The sequence below is a fragment of the Tachypleus tridentatus genome, chromosome 12 (genome assembly GCF_004210375.1).
Source record: "Tachypleus tridentatus isolate NWPU-2018 chromosome 12, ASM421037v1, whole genome shotgun sequence".
Classification (NCBI taxonomy): domain Eukaryota; kingdom Metazoa; phylum Arthropoda; class Merostomata; order Xiphosura; family Limulidae; genus Tachypleus; species Tachypleus tridentatus.
In genome coordinates, this window is record NC_134836.1 from 121,924,515 (window position 1) to 121,941,187 (window position 16,673).

The 16,673-nt window shown below is 36.6% G+C and overlaps 1 protein-coding gene across 4 annotated transcripts in view; it reads left to right on the forward strand.

Moving 5' to 3' along the window:
* The window catches only part of LOC143234549 (sodium-coupled monocarboxylate transporter 2-like), a 175,360-nt gene extending 160,442 nt beyond the window's left edge, over positions 1 to 14,918 (forward strand). For all 4 annotated transcript variants that reach the window (XM_076471979.1, XM_076471980.1, XM_076471982.1 and 1 more), the window contains exons 9-16: positions 179 to 267; positions 1,459 to 1,574; positions 3,162 to 3,229; positions 4,881 to 4,967; positions 6,852 to 7,009; positions 8,675 to 8,775; positions 10,800 to 10,918; positions 11,265 to 14,918. In XM_076471979.1, the coding sequence (XP_076328094.1) occupies positions 179 to 267; positions 1,459 to 1,574; positions 3,162 to 3,229; positions 4,881 to 4,967; positions 6,852 to 7,009; positions 8,675 to 8,775; positions 10,800 to 10,918; positions 11,265 to 11,465 (939 nt within the window). In that variant the 3' untranslated portion in view covers positions 11,466 to 14,918. The remainder of the gene's footprint in view (positions 1 to 178; positions 268 to 1,458; positions 1,575 to 3,161; positions 3,230 to 4,880; positions 4,968 to 6,851; positions 7,010 to 8,674; positions 8,776 to 10,799; positions 10,919 to 11,264) is intronic.
* Positions 14,919 to 16,673: the final 1,755 nt, after the last annotated feature.

Genomic DNA, 16,673 nt, shown 5'->3' on the forward strand with positions numbered 1-16,673 from the left:
ACCCGTTAATTCAAATTACTTATATTTACCCGTTAATTCAAAGTGTTTAAATGTACCCGTTAATTTAAATTATTTATATTTACCCGCTATATCATACTTGGTTTTCAATCAATGATAGATTCGTTCAGCTATTAGTTATTAAAGAAAATTAAATATTATATTTTGTTTTTCTTTCTAGCTTTTCCCTTTATATGTGATGGATGTTCTTGGCTCTCTTCCTGGGTTCCCGGGGATCTTCGTAGCTGGTGTGTTCAGTGGAGCTTTGAGGTGAGAAAGTTATGTTGACTGTGGTTTCATCACGAGAAATCTGTTAGTGAAATATTTATTTGAACTTAATGTGGAATTCATGTAAACAGAAATGTTTGTAGCTGTGTTAAAACAAAATATATGCATTTGTATGTTTTGCACTTAACTCTTTAGAGAAAATAAATAGGATTTAGTGTAGTGTCTTCATGAAAGGAATGTTCGTTCCTTTTTGTTGTTGTTTAGAATTCATTTTAACATCTGGTGTGTCTATTCACTTCGGTTTGGCCTGATAAACACCGAGACGCACTCATAGGTGTGAACACCGTTGAAAACCAGTGTTTCCTCTGAGTTGCGCGGCCACACAACAATCAGTGAAGTCTCGACACGTTGACAATTTAAATGACCCTAGCAGTTAATAGCCCCAAAGCCCAAATAACCAATGGGCAACATTGCAGAGCGTCCTTGTTCATGGTTAGCTGTATAAACATACCGCCCCACCCCCCAAAACGAAGCAAACCTGTTAGCACATGTGCACACATTGTGTTGATACTGGAGCACATGCAAAAATTACATGGATTGAAAAAAACTTACAGGAAACTTTGTTGGAAAGCCTAGTTAAAACTAGTAGCCTATGAATAGAAATTAGAACTCGTAGATGGAGGGGGGCGTAATGAACTTTTTATTAATTTTCTTAGCGATTAGAAAATCAGAAAATTGTTTAAAATTAAGTATATGAACTTTTTAAACCGTTAGAGGGATGAGCTTAGACGGACAAGAGCGCAATTTAGTGATGCTCTGGTCAGCAACCCCCGACAAGAGTGCAATTTGGTAATGCTCTGGTCAGCAACCCCTCGAGAAGAGTGCAATTTGGTGATGCTTTGGTCAGCAACCCCTCGAGAAGAGTGCAATTCAGTGACGCTTTGGTCAGCAACTTCCCGACAAGAGTGCAATTTGGTAATGCTCTGGTCAGCAACCCCCCGACAAGAGCACAATTTGGTGATGCTTTGGTCAGCAACCCCCCCGACAAGAGTACAATTTGGTGATGCTATGGTCAGCAACCCCTCGAGAAGAGTGCAATTTGGTGATGCTCTGATCAGCAATCCCCCGACAAGAGTGCAATTCAGTGATGCTTTGGTCAGCACCCCCCCCCCTGTGATTGACTGTAAATACAACCTCCTTTAACTTGGTAGGTCTTTGTTTTTTTGTTTGCAGTACCGTATCTTCAGGAGTCAACTCTCTAGCAGCTGTCACTTTGGAAGACCTGATCAAGACCTATATAAAACACGACCTTTCAGAAGTGTGGGCTACTCGACTTATAAAGATCCTTGGTGAGTTGTATAAGATGGTGACAAAAAATTACACTAAAGTTATATTCTGGCTCACGTATCGTGTGCCCAAGGTAACGTTCTGGAAGTAAATAATATCCGGCCTGGCCAGGTGGTTAAGGCGTTGGATTCGTAATCTGAGGGTCGCTGGTTCGAATCCCCGTCACACCAAACATGCTCGCCCTTTCAGCCGCGGGGGCGTTATAATGTGACGGTCAATCACACTATCCGTTGGTAAAAGAGTAGCCCAAGAGTTAGCGGTGGGCGGTGATGACTAGCTGCCTTCCCTCTAGTCTTACACTGTTAAATTAGGGATGGCTAGCGGAGATAGTCCTCGTGTAGCTTTGCGCGAAATTCAAAACAAACAAACAAAAGTAGGTAAGAGTATAGTTTTTTAATGCGTTGTTATCTAGGGTGGAAACTGAGGCCTAACCTCGCCATGTGTAAACACGATGTAATACCCATATTTTAATATTATCTTCTGTAAACCCGAAGTGATATCCTCTGTAAACAAAATATAACAGCCAGATATTAATACAATGACACGTAAACCTGAAGTATTACTCACTGTGAGCAAAATATAACAGCCGGATTTGGATCTAATGGCATGTAAACCTGAAATAATATCTTCTGTAAACTTCATATAACAGCGAGATTTCAATCTTATCCACTGTACACACGACATAATAACCAAGTTCTCATCCTAACCTCGGTAACCCGAAGTGACATCCTCTCTAAACACTATATAATAGCCGAATTTTAATCTAATCGCATGTAAACCCGAATCACGTCGCTGAAGTTTAGTCATATTATCTGTAAACCTCAACGTGTTTACAGAGTTTGGTCGTATCCAGTGTAAAATAAACATGATAGCTGGAGTGTAGTCTCACCCTTTGTAAACGTTGTTACTTCGTATTCGTAAATGATTAAACATAACGAATGAAGTACTTGTGTATCCTTGCACTTAGCAACAAATAAACAAATGTGGATCCACCTAGCGGTGGGAATAACGTATGTAGAGGTTTTAAGGACACCTTAACAAGTGACCTTTGTGCTTGTGTATGAGTCATTCCTGTTCGACGTTAGTGGTTATAAATTTTTGTTTGTTTTCTTCCTTGCTTGAGTTTATTTCCAGCCAAGCTATCCATGGTTCCAAAATGCGTTTTTTTTTGTTTTTTTTTTTGTGTGTTTTTTCAGTAACGGGTCGCTAACTCTGAATCCTAAAATTTACAATCGAGGTACACTAACAACTTGTCACACCCAGCCATTGCTTATTGGTGTTTACGGATGCGTGGTTTGTAAACCCTGGGGCATGTGGTTTCGTACGATATTCTGGATAATACTTTGAAAAGAAAAAAAAAAAGAAGTTACTTTTAATTCGGTACCAGGCTTAGCTCGATTTTATAACTTAGTGTCTTACGCAAGCTGTGTTACTTAGTAACTTCAATATGTTGAATTTGTTTATAATACTGCTAATTGGAATAAAATACTACTTTACATAATAATGTGGTGTTTCATACAAAGCGACATCTGTGATGTTTTTGTGGAAAGTTTTTATTATTATATTTTTATTTATCAAATCTTCTGCAGCTCTGGTGTACGGCGCCATTACTATCGTTCTAGTGGTCGTAGCAAGAAAATTAGGAAATGTTCTCCAGGTAAGTCGAACTACACGACCTAGAACATTCTTCTGTGACGAAGTTTGTAATTAGTTTAAAAAACAAAAAAAAGGTCACATCATACACACTTGAAAACAAAGGAACATACAAGATATTACTGTAATTATTTATATTTTTGCCACTGATGAAAAATTGTCGTTCATTAAACTTTGTTAAGTAATGAGTTACACCCACTCCAAGGATCGGTTTCAGTTTTAAGCGCCAGAAGCTGTCAGGCTTACCGTTGAGCTACTAAGTTAGTCTCTAGTGCATAACCTATCCCCACCCCCACAGATTCTAAAGTATTTCTGTCCCATGATTTCATACATCTGGGGCTAATCCTTTCAAAATACGTCCACTTGTTGCTGAACCCTTTTCAGAGATTAGAAGTAAATAGAAAGACTGAACTGGTCTCTCTACTTGGACATAACAAACACGGAGATGCGCTTTATAATTCAATCACTACGGTACGACTTTAAACCTAATTTACCATTACATAAAATCTGCTTTGAATTGGTCCAAAAGCTTTTTTTCGTTATAGACTCACTTTTCATTGAAAAAAAAAAGTTAGGTATTATACCCGATGTTCAGTGGCGGGTTTGAGGTTGAGGCCGGCATGGCCAGGTGGGTTAAGGCGTGCGACTCGTAATCTGAGGGGCGCGGGTTCGCATCCCCGTCGCACCCAACATGCTTGTCCTTTCAGCAGTGGGAGTGTTATAAATTAATAATCAATCCCACTATTCGTTGGTAAAAGAGTAGCCCAAGAGTTGGCGGCGATGGGTGGTGATGACTAGATGCCTTTCCTCTAGACTTACACTGCTAAATTAGGGACGGCTAGCGCAGATGGTCCTTGAGTAGCTTTGCGCGAAATTCAAAACAAACAAACAATTTAAGGTTGTGTGGGCTCTCATTAAGACCATGGGTCCTGGGGCTGAGCCTCCTCTAGCCCCTACCTAAATACGCCAATGTCGTTATTTACAAATAAGTTTTTGTTATTATTTGACTTTTGTGTCTCGTTAAGATTCACCTGATTTATACTCCAGTGGCTCATCTGGAGACTTACATGTATAATGCTACAAATCGGGTGTTAATATTGGTGGTGGGCACAACACAGACAGCCCATTCTGTACCTTTATACTCAATAAACAGACATATTTACTGTCCTCGAGTGACTCAGAGACAAGCCTGAAGGCTTAAAACGCTAAAACTGGATTTCGATACCCTCGGTGGGCTCAGCATAAATAACCCCTTAGCAACAAACAAATTTTTTGAGCGTTTCGGACGATTAGATGTATGAGGTAAGTCGAGCATTTCTTTGGGTATTGGAATATTGATTAATTATTAGATAATATTAATTATTATTTATTTGTTATCAGTGTTTTATGTTTTTCTTTACTTTGTTTAATGTTGGCGTTTAAAATATTTGGTTTGGTTCACTTTAGCTTGTACCTAATGCAACCAGGTTTGAATGTTTGAGTGTTTTAAAATAAATCACATCTTATTACTTTTATGGAGAGGATATGGGAGTTCAAATAACGAGAACTATCGATTCTTGTTGTGTCACAATTGTAAATAAATAAAAGTCAGCGTTTATTTTCGTATTATTCGGTTTGTTTCTATGCATGTTTATAACATAAAGTTTCGTCCCTAGGCGGCGCTGAGTATCAGAGGTATGATAGGAGGTCCACTTCTCGGTCTCTTCACCCTCGGCATGTTTTTTCCATGGTCCAATAGCAAGGTTGGTAGATTTATTTACAATTGCATTGTTTAATGGAGTAAACCACTCGCTCGTTTGACGATATACAAGGTAGTTATAAGGAAAACCCCGTATTTAAAAATTATTATATTTCAAAAATTACTCGTTTCAAAAACTCTCGCAGAAGGTGTAGGCGTTCAGTATGCTACACGTAGTTCTCAATTAACAAGTGAAGCCTAATCCTAAACGAAGCTGCTGTAATGACGATCGTTTGGTGACACGTTCGTGAATCCTGACAATATTCTCTACAGCAGTACGCATTTATTTAAAACAATAGTCTCGTATTATTGAAAAGCGATTTCGATATGTATTATAATAAGATGTTAAAATGCCGTAACGAGTCCAGACTTGCCCAACTTTTTATTTTGTATTTATGACAAAATTATTAAAGCTATCTACAGCCGTACCTAATTCTGGACTGGTAACAGTGGAAAAGGCAGTTAGTGGAAACCCGCTGTCCATACTGAGGAATTGACTGTCACACTTATAACTCCCCTTCAGCTTAAAGTGCCTGGAATGTTTTGTGGTACTACGCGTATTCGAATCTAGTTCCGAAATCCAGAGATCCATCCCTCGCCCTAATTTTTAAAATATTATCATTTTAAACACGAGATGTTTTTATACTCGACCAATGTGTTTTTTTTTTCGTTTCTTTATTAACAGATTTAAATATCACGACGACTCAACGTATTTTTATCTGTAAATATGAAAATAGTAAAACGCACTAAGTGTTGGATGTACGTTCTAATAGTTATGTCATAAATTAATATTAAGATAATCGTATTATTCGTAAAAAAATCATACTTTTAGAACTATATACAGGTGACCGATAAAGACATGACCGGTGAATAAAATGATTTAACCTCAGGGTCAGGTTGTAGTATTATATCTATGTTTCCTTTTAATTTACACACACAAAAGGCCCGGCATGGCCAGGTAGATAAGGCACTCGACTCGTAATATGAGGGTCGCGAGTTTGAATCCCTGTCACACCAAACATGCCCGCCCTTTCAGCCATGGGGGCGTTATAATGTGACGGTCAATACCACTATTCGTTGGTAAAAGAGTATCCCAACAGTCGGCGGTGGGTGATGATGATTAGTTGCCTTTCCTCTAGCCTTACATTGCTAAATTACGGACGGCTAGCGCAGATAGTCCTCGTGTAGCTTTGCGCGAAATTCAAAAACAAACATACACCAAGCATCGTTTAGAAATTAAAACCTTGACAGATTTAAATTGAACGCAATGTTCAGTGACAAAACTTTTAAACAAACCCCCCCACAGCGGTAAGTCTGACGGTTTATAACGCTAAAAGCCGGATTTGGATAGCCCTGGTGGGCATAGCACAGGCAGCCAATTGTGTATGCAAAAACAACAACAGGACTTCCAACAGAAACACATCTGTTGTTCTGATACATGTAATTTTCATGTTGTTGGTTTTTATGCGCTCTGTCCACCGCGGCGAATCGAATCCTGAATTTCAGCGTTGTACGTTCGTAAAGTTACTGCTGTCCAATCGTGGAACCGTATTCTTACATAAGATCTTACGTCACCAAATATAAAAGTTAGATCCGATAATCCAATGAACATTACTTCCATAAGTCATGAAACTATGTTCATTTAATAATACAAATATAGTTCTGAAATCCCACCATGTGGTTCAGCAATAAAGTTGAGGGCCTATAATGCTAGAATTCAAGGTTTGATCCTTGCGTTTGGCATACCGCAGACAGGCAGTCCATTGTGTAGCTTTCTACTTGAAATAAACTAAACAAAAGTAGAACTATATTGAAATGACGTCATCTTAATGTTTATTTACAGTTATTTTTTAACTTAATTAATATTGTTGATTTATTTTGCCACTAGGGAGCTGGTGGTGGTTTACTATGTGGCTTGGCCATCTCTTTCTGCATTGGGTTCGGTGCTTTTTTTAACCAGCCGGTGATACCTACAGCGCCAGTCTCTGTGGACGGTTGTCTTGGAAACTACACTCTCTTGTCGACTGTTGCTCCGGAAGTACACAAGTATGATTTTTTTTTTAAGTGTGAGAAAAGTTATAGGTATTAATTACACCGCCTAAGTTATGTTTTTTTTATCAAACAAATACGTTGTTGTTAAAAATTACGCAGTGGTCTACGTTATACGAAAATTAAAACTTTAACAGTTAAATAATACAGTAGGCTAAAATTGAGATTTTGTTAAGGTAAAGCACTTTTTCAGATAACGCGCGCAGAAGCACGGACTTTCAGATGCACAGACGCGTGCGAACCTGAAATCAATGCCTCGTGTCTCTCCTTCGAGGGTGAGGATGATCACTAGGGTTTCAAAGCTTGTTAAATAGAAGCTTATATTTTTTATGCACGCCATAACATAACTTTAAACATGATCATAACATAGCCCTAAACGTGATGATAACATAGTATGTAAGGATATTCACCCATTTGTTGTGATAGCCACTAACTAGTAAAATCTAAATCAAAAGATAGTCCCAATGAAGAGAAACAAAAATAGTTATATTTGAAAGAATCGTAAATTGTCTTTCGCTTTTCTTTTTATCAGAATATCAACATGACGTCTATGACGCACGTACTGGGCATTCACGAGACGTGTATCTTGTGTCTGCTTCTTTAAAACTATGAAGAAACTGAAACGTTAAAATTCGTACTTGGTGTAGTTAAAAGAAAAACATGTTTGTTTATGGGATTATATGACATCCCTTTAGTTCCACCGAATTATAAAGTACAGTAGGTCAGTCATCACTTTCCCTTACGTGTAATGATGAAACGCTCGGCCACAAATCCAAATAAATCTGTGGTTATAGATCTGTCTATCTAGGTTAGGTATTAACCTAATATAACTGTAACCTACTATTCCCGATTGAAGTCTCTAATTGTGAGTTTCTAACGATTACGTAACGGTAGTGTGTTCTTCTAGTTAAGGCCTGGTATGGCCTGATGGTTAGGGAACACTCGACTCGTAATTTGTAGGTCGTAGGATCGAATCCCCGTCACACCAAATATGATCGTGCTTTTAGATGTGGGAGCGTTATATTGTGACGGTCAATCCCACTATTCGTTGGTAAAGGAGTAGCCCAAGAGTTGGCAGTGGGTGTTGATGACTAGCTGCCTTCCCTCTAGTCTTACACTGCTAAATTAGGGACGGCTAGCGCAGATAGCCCTCGAGTAGATTTGCGCGAAATTCAAAAACAAACAAACAAACAGACAAGCAGCCTTCCCTCTAGTCTTTTAACTGCTAAATTAGAGACCGCTATAAAACAAACCAAACCATTCAGTTAAACGTGTAAGCCAAAAAAAAACCAAAAAACTGGACGATTAGGTCCCTGGGGGGGGGGGGGGACAACTGTGGGTCTTTGGATTGACAACGCTAAAATCAGGGATTCTATTCATCTCTGCAGGATACAGAAGTTTGCTTGATGTGGCTTTGCTATAAAAAAAAAACAGACGAAATTGAAATGATATTTAAAGTTTCTGCTGTTACTGGTATTAAAGTGAGTTGACAATCTGGCTTCTGAAATGGGGAAGCTTCAACTTTAACCTCTATATAATAATATATATTTATATTATATATATGTAATGATCGACGCGTGTCGCGTTCACCCGAAGTTCGATTCCTCACTTTAGATCTGGACGTTTTCGATGTTTTTGTCTTAGATGTTGTTTCTCTTACAGCGCTGAAATATTCCCGCTCTTCAGGATTTCTTACATGTGGTACAGTACCATCGGGGCTCTTACTGTTATCACCTTTGGGCTCATAATCAGTTTCGTCACAGGTACGTCAGTTTTCTTTGTTATCATTAAACTAAAATCAAAAGTAGGTTACGACAGGATGTGTTTGAGTTCGTAGAATGTGCTTCAATGTTTGTCAGTTTGTTCTCTCCTTTCAGTATATGTAAACCCTGTGCATGTGCCAGATACATTTGTATACTTGACAACGTCAGTTAGAACTTTCACTAGGAGGCGCCCTAAAGTTACAACGAGTTTTCACACAAGTAGGACATGCTTTAAACTCATGGTCTGTTTTCTCGAGGCCGGATATGTTTCATTCAAACTTCCAAGATCTCGTTCATGAAAATCCTTATGGCTAATTACCTAACAGGAAAGTTGTGTGAGTGCTTATGTATGATTCAGAACGATTTCACGAGTCTTCTGTGAATACGGGTTGGTCACTTTAAATATCTTTATTTATGATTAGCTGTGAGTTACAGAATTAATTATTTCATCAACATAAGTCACAAGTATATCTCTATATGATCAAACATACGTCACGAAATACTTATAATCTCTATACGATCAGACATAAGTCACGAAATACTTAAATTACGTATGCGATCAAACATCAGTCACGAAATACTTATAATTATGTACGCGATCAAACATACGTCACGAAATACTTAAATTACGTATGCGATCAAACATAAGTCAGGAATTACTTAAATTATGTATGCGATCAAACATAAATCACGAGATACTTGAAATCTCCAGATAATCAACCATGAGTCAGGATGGAACATAATTTTATATGATCGAACTTAAGTCATGAGAATACCTACTTTTTTATGTGATTGAATATATAACATTAAAGACAGGAATGGCTGATACCTTGAAAGTTAAGTCACGTATTTATGAAATAAAATATTTTTCATTTCAGGATATGAATTTTTCAATTTGTATAAAATTTAAATAGTTAGTTCTAGTCTATAAAGAGCAGGCTCGGCATGGTCAAGCGTGCGACCTCGTAATCTGAGGGTCGCGGGTTCGCATTCCCGTCGCGCCAAACATGCTCGCCCTTTCAGCCGTGGGGGCGTTATAACGTGACGGTCAATCCTCCTATTCGTTGGTAAAAGAGTAGCCCAAGAGTTGGCGGTGGGTAGTGATGACTAGCTGCCTTCCCTCTAGTCTTACACTGCTAAACTAGGGACGGCTGGCACAGATAGCCCTCGAGTAGCTTTGTGCGAAATTCAAAAACAAACAAACAGTATAAAGAGCAACACAATGGTTGTGTATCGTACAAAAAGTACTTTTTTTTATCTTAGTTGGACCGCTAGATGTCGCCACTGAAGATGATGGATACGTGAGAAATTCGAGACCAGTCATTAGATTTATCGTAGATAAAAAGTGTACTTACTAGACATGTGTTTGGTTTTGTAGACAAGCTACACTACACCATTGTTTCAAAATGGTTTGTGATAACAAACCCACAATAATCCATATTACACAAAACTTGGAGAGGTTGGGGCCTGTGGTCAACGTGTCCTTCTTCTTCTAATGATTGCTTTTCAGAGAGTTAAAAACACGATTCTCACTTTGAGGTCCTAAGTGCGCTATAAGAGTGACAGTCAAATCCCACGTTTTGGGAATAGTAGCCGAGGGTTGGTGATTGGTTCTGTCGACTAGCTTCCTTCAGTCTAGTGTACCATCGGAAAACTTCAGAACGACAACACTTTGGGAGAGACGTTTAGAGATAAACCAGTCGGTTCAAATCGACATGAAAAAACTTTAAGGTGTGTTAGTTCGTGAACTGTTTAATACATCACTCATCTTCAATGTGGTACACGTTGGTACACACGTTCACGATGTAACACATCCTGTTACATCAATACCAGAACTTCTGTATTTAGACCCAACTCCACGTACTCTTTGAAAAACCTTTGTTAACTTATAATTCCAAGTATGTAGTTTACTATATTATTTGTTTATACCGTGGACAGGGTATTAAAATTAGTTGAAATTTTAGTGTGGAAAATGCAAATTAACTTTACAGAAAGTTTGACTAAAATTGATAAAATAATTGCAGGTCCAAATAAACCAGAAGACATAGATCCAAAATTAATTTGTCCAGTCTTCGATATATTATGTTGCTGCCTTCCTGCTAAAATTCGAAGGAAGCTCAGGTTTCGGGTTGGTCAAAACGTGGTAAGTTTGTCTTCTTAAGAGAAAAACACGACGTTTCTAACACGATAGGTTTTAATTATAAGGATGTTGACATAAACATACGCCTTCTTCTTAAAACATGGCATGCTTATTATAGTTTATTATTAACAACTTGAGTATTTTAATAAGAAATTGTGTGTTACTAAAATCTTGGGTTTGAAACTTGCAGTATTTAGCACGGCTAATTTCCTTATTTTCTAGCTTAAAATATTATTAAAGATTTTAAGAATCTGCCATAAAAACTGTTTCCCAGGATATTTTCTCTCAGACTGCTTTGATTTCTTGTTATTGACTGTGATGTTACTAATCGCTGTATAATACGTTTTAGGCTATCCTTCCTCGTGACTTGTCCCTCGCGACCAACATGACTCGTGATGAAAGTGAAGCTAGTTTTCAGAAGGATAAAAATGGCGTCATCAACATTTCTTACGTCCCGAGTTCAGTAGACATGAGTGGAATTATTATGAAGAGCAGTAAAGAGGATTCCACAGAATCGACCAAGTCTAAATCCCAGAATACACCATTGTAGGGGGCGCTCCAGTAGCTTCTCGTTTATATTTCCAGAAATATTTTATTGGGGTATTTAACACGTGCGAAATATTATTTGTATCCTCAAAATCAATGTTAATTATCTGTATATACTTTTTTATCAGTTTTTTTTTTATATTTCGAAGATTGTTTGAAGTTTCGTCTTCGGTTAGTTTCTAGGAACTTCGGTCGTGTTCACATTCGTACAAGGAAATATGTGTATTTTGAAACAAAAAATGGCTTATAGTTCTTACGAAAACATTCACATTAGAATTGATAACCGGTAGTTTTATATATCTTTTATAAATATCTTTTGTTTCTACCTCCATAAAAACCAAACTCAGAGAAATAACAACATTTGTTTAATTTTATGTGTATAAATAATATAGACGTAAATTCAAATTTAAGTTGTTTTATAAAAATTGGGTATAAAATTGTTGGTTTTATTATATTTTTTGTTATCCGATTTCTCCTAATTTTGATGACATGTCACTAGAAGAAACAAATATTATTTTAGAAGATTTAGAGAAGTTACACAACAATTTTTTTTTAAAATGTTGTATTCTATGATATGGCTATTTTGTCGTTAGGACTATGAAGTTGTAAGTTTGTCCTAGAGTTTAGTACAGAATGTTACAGAACAAATAACGACAGCGACGCTAATACAGCATGGAGTTCGATAACACCAGACATAAGATAACAATATTAATGTAAGCAAAGCTATTTACACCTACAAAACTTCTTTAACAATATATACTTTTATAACCAATAAAATATTAGAGGTGTCAAAACTATGTTTGATTTATCGCATACAACCGTGTTATACCGACCCCAGTGTAAATTAGCTACGAGTGGTAAATAGTGTGATAGACTGTGTTTTGGCCCTGCATGGCCTGGTAGGTTAAGGCGTTCGACTCGTAATCTGATGGTCGCACCAAACATGCTCGCCCTTTCAGCCGTGGGGGCGTTTATAAGTTACGGTCAATCTCACTATTCGTTGGTAAAAGAGTAGCCCAAGGGTGATGAATGACTAGCTGCCTTCCCTGTAGTGTTTGTTTGCGTTTTTTCTTATAGCAAAGCCACATCGGGCTATCTGCTGAGCCCACCGAGGGGAATTGAACCCCTGACTTTAGGGTTGTAAATCCGGAGACATACCGCTGTACCAGCGGGGGGCTTTCTTACCTGTAGTCTTACACTGCTAAATTAGGGATAGCTAGCACAGAGAGCCCTCGTGTAGCTTTGCGCGAAATTCAAAAACAAAAGATTGTTTAACGTTTTTATAATGTTTTAAACAGCTTATCGGGTAAATAATTCGCGAGAAAAAATTATTAGCATTATTGATATTTTAAATTTCCATATAAATAGAGAACAACTGTATGAGTAAAAAAAGACATCTCAAAACATTAAATGTATTAATGTTAGAAAATTACGTTAACAGGTGAAGTAGTGGCACTGTCGTCCATCTTAATGTATTGTGATGAATCACGTAGGCTTAAAGTCAAGAGTTTAATATTTCACTATTTTATATTTAAAAGTGAAACGACAATAAATCAAAATATGTTTATCTTTATTTTATGAATTACAAAACATTGTGATTTACGAAACTTGTATGTTTATATTAGGTACTGTTGAGTGAAGTTGGTTTAAGAATTAGGAATGGGAAAACAACTAGGTGAAAATAAGAACAACAAGGGACTTGTTGGTCCATCTAGACCAACACATTCACTAACCTGAACTGTAAAATAAAAATTAAAAGATTCATTAAAACTATCCATCAACTTTAACATATGTCATCTAGTCGTTGCTTAAAGTTCTTCAAATTTACTGCATCAACCACATCTGAAGTCAGTTCATTCCAATGGCTAGCTACATCGTTAGAGAAATACGCCTGTCTTAGCTGAAGATGATTTATACCGTGTGTCTCTTAGTTCTTCATCTGTGCCATTGATGTAAATTAGAAAGAGCAAAAGGGTCTAAGACTGAGCTTTGAGGTACCACACATGTAACATTAACCCAATCTGACTGAACTCCATCTGTAACAACCTTCTATTTTGTTTTATCCAGTTACTAACTTATCTCCCAAGCTTATAAAGGTAATTTTTTAAGAATAATTTTACGTATGACCTTGTTAACTGCTTTCTGAAAGTCCAGATACACCAAGTCTTCACATATACCTTTACCTACGTAAGAAATAATCTTTTCGAAGAATGTTACAAACTTTGTAAGGAAAGATATTATCTCAGTAAAACCTCTCTAACAACAATTTAAATGTTGTTAAATTATTTTATAAAACAACTTTTCCCACCACCATTGATGTGAGACCGATAGACTTAATATTACTGGGATAATTAATGTTTGTAATCTTCCTTAGGAATAGAAGTTACATTACCAGACTTCCATTTCTCTAGCACTTGCACACTGTTGAAGGACTTACAAACAAATAGTAGGAAGTGGCTTACACAATCCTCAACTTCTTTTTAAGTTGTTTTAGAAATTTGTTTGGCCCAAGAGCCTTATTTAAACTTACCACTATTTTATAAGGCCCCCTGTCATTAAAAATCGACCCAGATTTTGGGGATAGGGAACTTCAAAACCGAAAAACTGATTGGAGGCGCCTCATTTTTAATTTGTCTTCTGCACTCTGGTGGATAATACATAAAATATTAATTATAATATTTTTAACAAGTACAAAGTAATGCCAATGAATTTTTATGACAAAGAAAAGGAATGACTACAAATATTATGATAAAAAGTGACGACAAATTTTTTTAAATTGCCAAACATACATTTATAAAAGAACAAACTGTAAAAATATATTTTTAAAATTTATAAAAATTTTTGAAAGGACTAAAATCGCTGTTGGCACAGTGATACAGATACAAACATGTTTCTCATCGAGACATCCAATTTTAGGTTATTTTTCTATTACTCGGGGATATTTAATCTCCCATTAGTCTGATTATGTACTTGAAGAGGACAGCTTGGTATTTGAATGATGGGTAATTTTTATACGATTACTCCTATACGCTGAATGAACATATCGTCTTTTTCTTAACCTATATAAAAGTCAGTGTGTGTCATGTCGCGCTTGATTTCTCAAAATGGAAGGAATCGTAAAAGCCAAAATGGATTTATCAGATAGAATAGTTCAATTAGTGTCTGCTCATTACGATTTTAGTGACGAGGGCACAAGAGGACGTGAAGGGAGGGGTACAGGAAACATTACAAGTGTAGTGAGTGTAATAAACTTAAAGTACTCGTAAAGACGTAGTGTAGCCTAGAGTCAAATATATATAGCAGTTAACATGAAAGTAAAAATATGGATTCAATTTTAAACTTAAATTGTTTCTGAATTAAAATATTTTCTGTTATTTCATCAACGTTTTAAATAAAATACAAACCTTTTTTATGAATGGAAACTGTAAGTTAAGAAATAAAAATATATTTTTTTCCAGTTTTATTGTCTGTACATTTCACTTTATATTTTAAGCACATAGTCTAACAACAATATTAGATTATATATTTGTTGCTAAGCAACATGACTTAAAAGCGTTTCTATATATTAGAAGGCGTCAATCTAACTGATTTTTAAAAATAATCATTCTATTTATACGCCGCGAAATCACTGCATGGCCATGTGGTTAAGGCGCTCGACTCGTAATCTGAGGGTCACATGTTCGAACCCCCGTCACACCAAACATTACGCCCTTTCAGCCGCGGGGGTGTTATAAAATTACGGTCAATCCCACTATTCGTTGGTAAAAGAGTTGGCAGTGAATGGTAATGACTGGCTGTGTTTCATCTAGTCTTTAATGTCACAAAATATTTAAACTAATGATTCTTTACGATTTTCTTTTCCAAACATAATACTATTGTGCGATTTTTTATTTTCTAAATTTCACCGTCAATGAAGTCATAATTTAATGAATCTTCAATTCACCTGGTGTGTCAAATCGATTAGGATATATTTAAATAAGTTTTCTGGTTTCTCAGGTTTCTGGTTAGTTCATAAAGTTGGTCCAGCGACTTAGATCTCAAAAATAATGGTAAACGTTTTTGTTGTTGTTTATTTAATCAAAACAACCCAAACCTATTTAAACCGGCTTTTTTAAAATCCATATAAAGATGTCGAACTGGCCCACAATTCGTTGATAAAAAAGTAGCCAAAGAGTTGGCGGTGGGTGTTGATGACTAGCTGCCTTCCCTCTAGTCTTACACTGCTAAATTAGGGACGGATAGCGCAGATAGCCCTCATGTAGCTTTGCACGAAATTCAAAAACAAATAAACAAACAAATCACTTCGTGAATGATTTTAATTTTGTTTGGCTCGCAAAGGAACTTACCAAAGTTTCGCTGTTTCGACTGCGCTTCGTTTTGTCGGTCAAGCTTGATTTTTGCAAAGAATATTTATTTCACTTTGCTGTGAAATGTGAGTTTAGTGTGTTCCATGATATGGGGTGGAAGTACTTCTCCTGTTATTTTGGCGGACTACACCCTGGTGTAATAATCCTAAATGTTGCTTTCACTGAAAACTATATCTTACATCAGAAAGTAAGAAATATCCGTGAAACAAAAAAACATTTCAGTTATGAAATACTTCACTAATTCAGGCTTAAGCCTTTATACTAACCCTAGTAAAAAACCGGAAGTTAAATAGTATGAATCAGAAAATAACAATAAATTCAGACAATAACAATATCTTTATTTTTTGCATTATAATTGGATATCTTATTAACGCTTAACTTTGTTATGGGGTAAATGCTGAAGTTTTTATTTACAATTTTTGAGTTGTGAAATTTTGTTGCGATGTAGGTTTTTCTCAAACGTTAAGTCTACGGATGTACAACGCTAAAATCAGAGTTCGATTCCTCTTGGTATGTACAGCAGATAGCCCGATGTGGCTTTGCGAAAAAAACACGCATATTATAGCTACTGCAGTAACAATATACGGGTTATTGTGTAATATATTTTATTTTTCAATATATGGGATGTTTAGTAGGAATTTGGGTTTGGTTTTGGAATACTATATTAGTATTTCAAGTTTGGTTTGGATCGGTCAACGCATTTAGGAGAAGATCCGTCCACAGACAGAATACTTTTCATGATATTGGGTTGTCAATGTACCAATATAGCTTAATGTGTACTGCGCATGCGTAAAAAACGCCCGTACCTAAATTTGTATACTAAGCTCTACTTTGCTTCGCTTCTC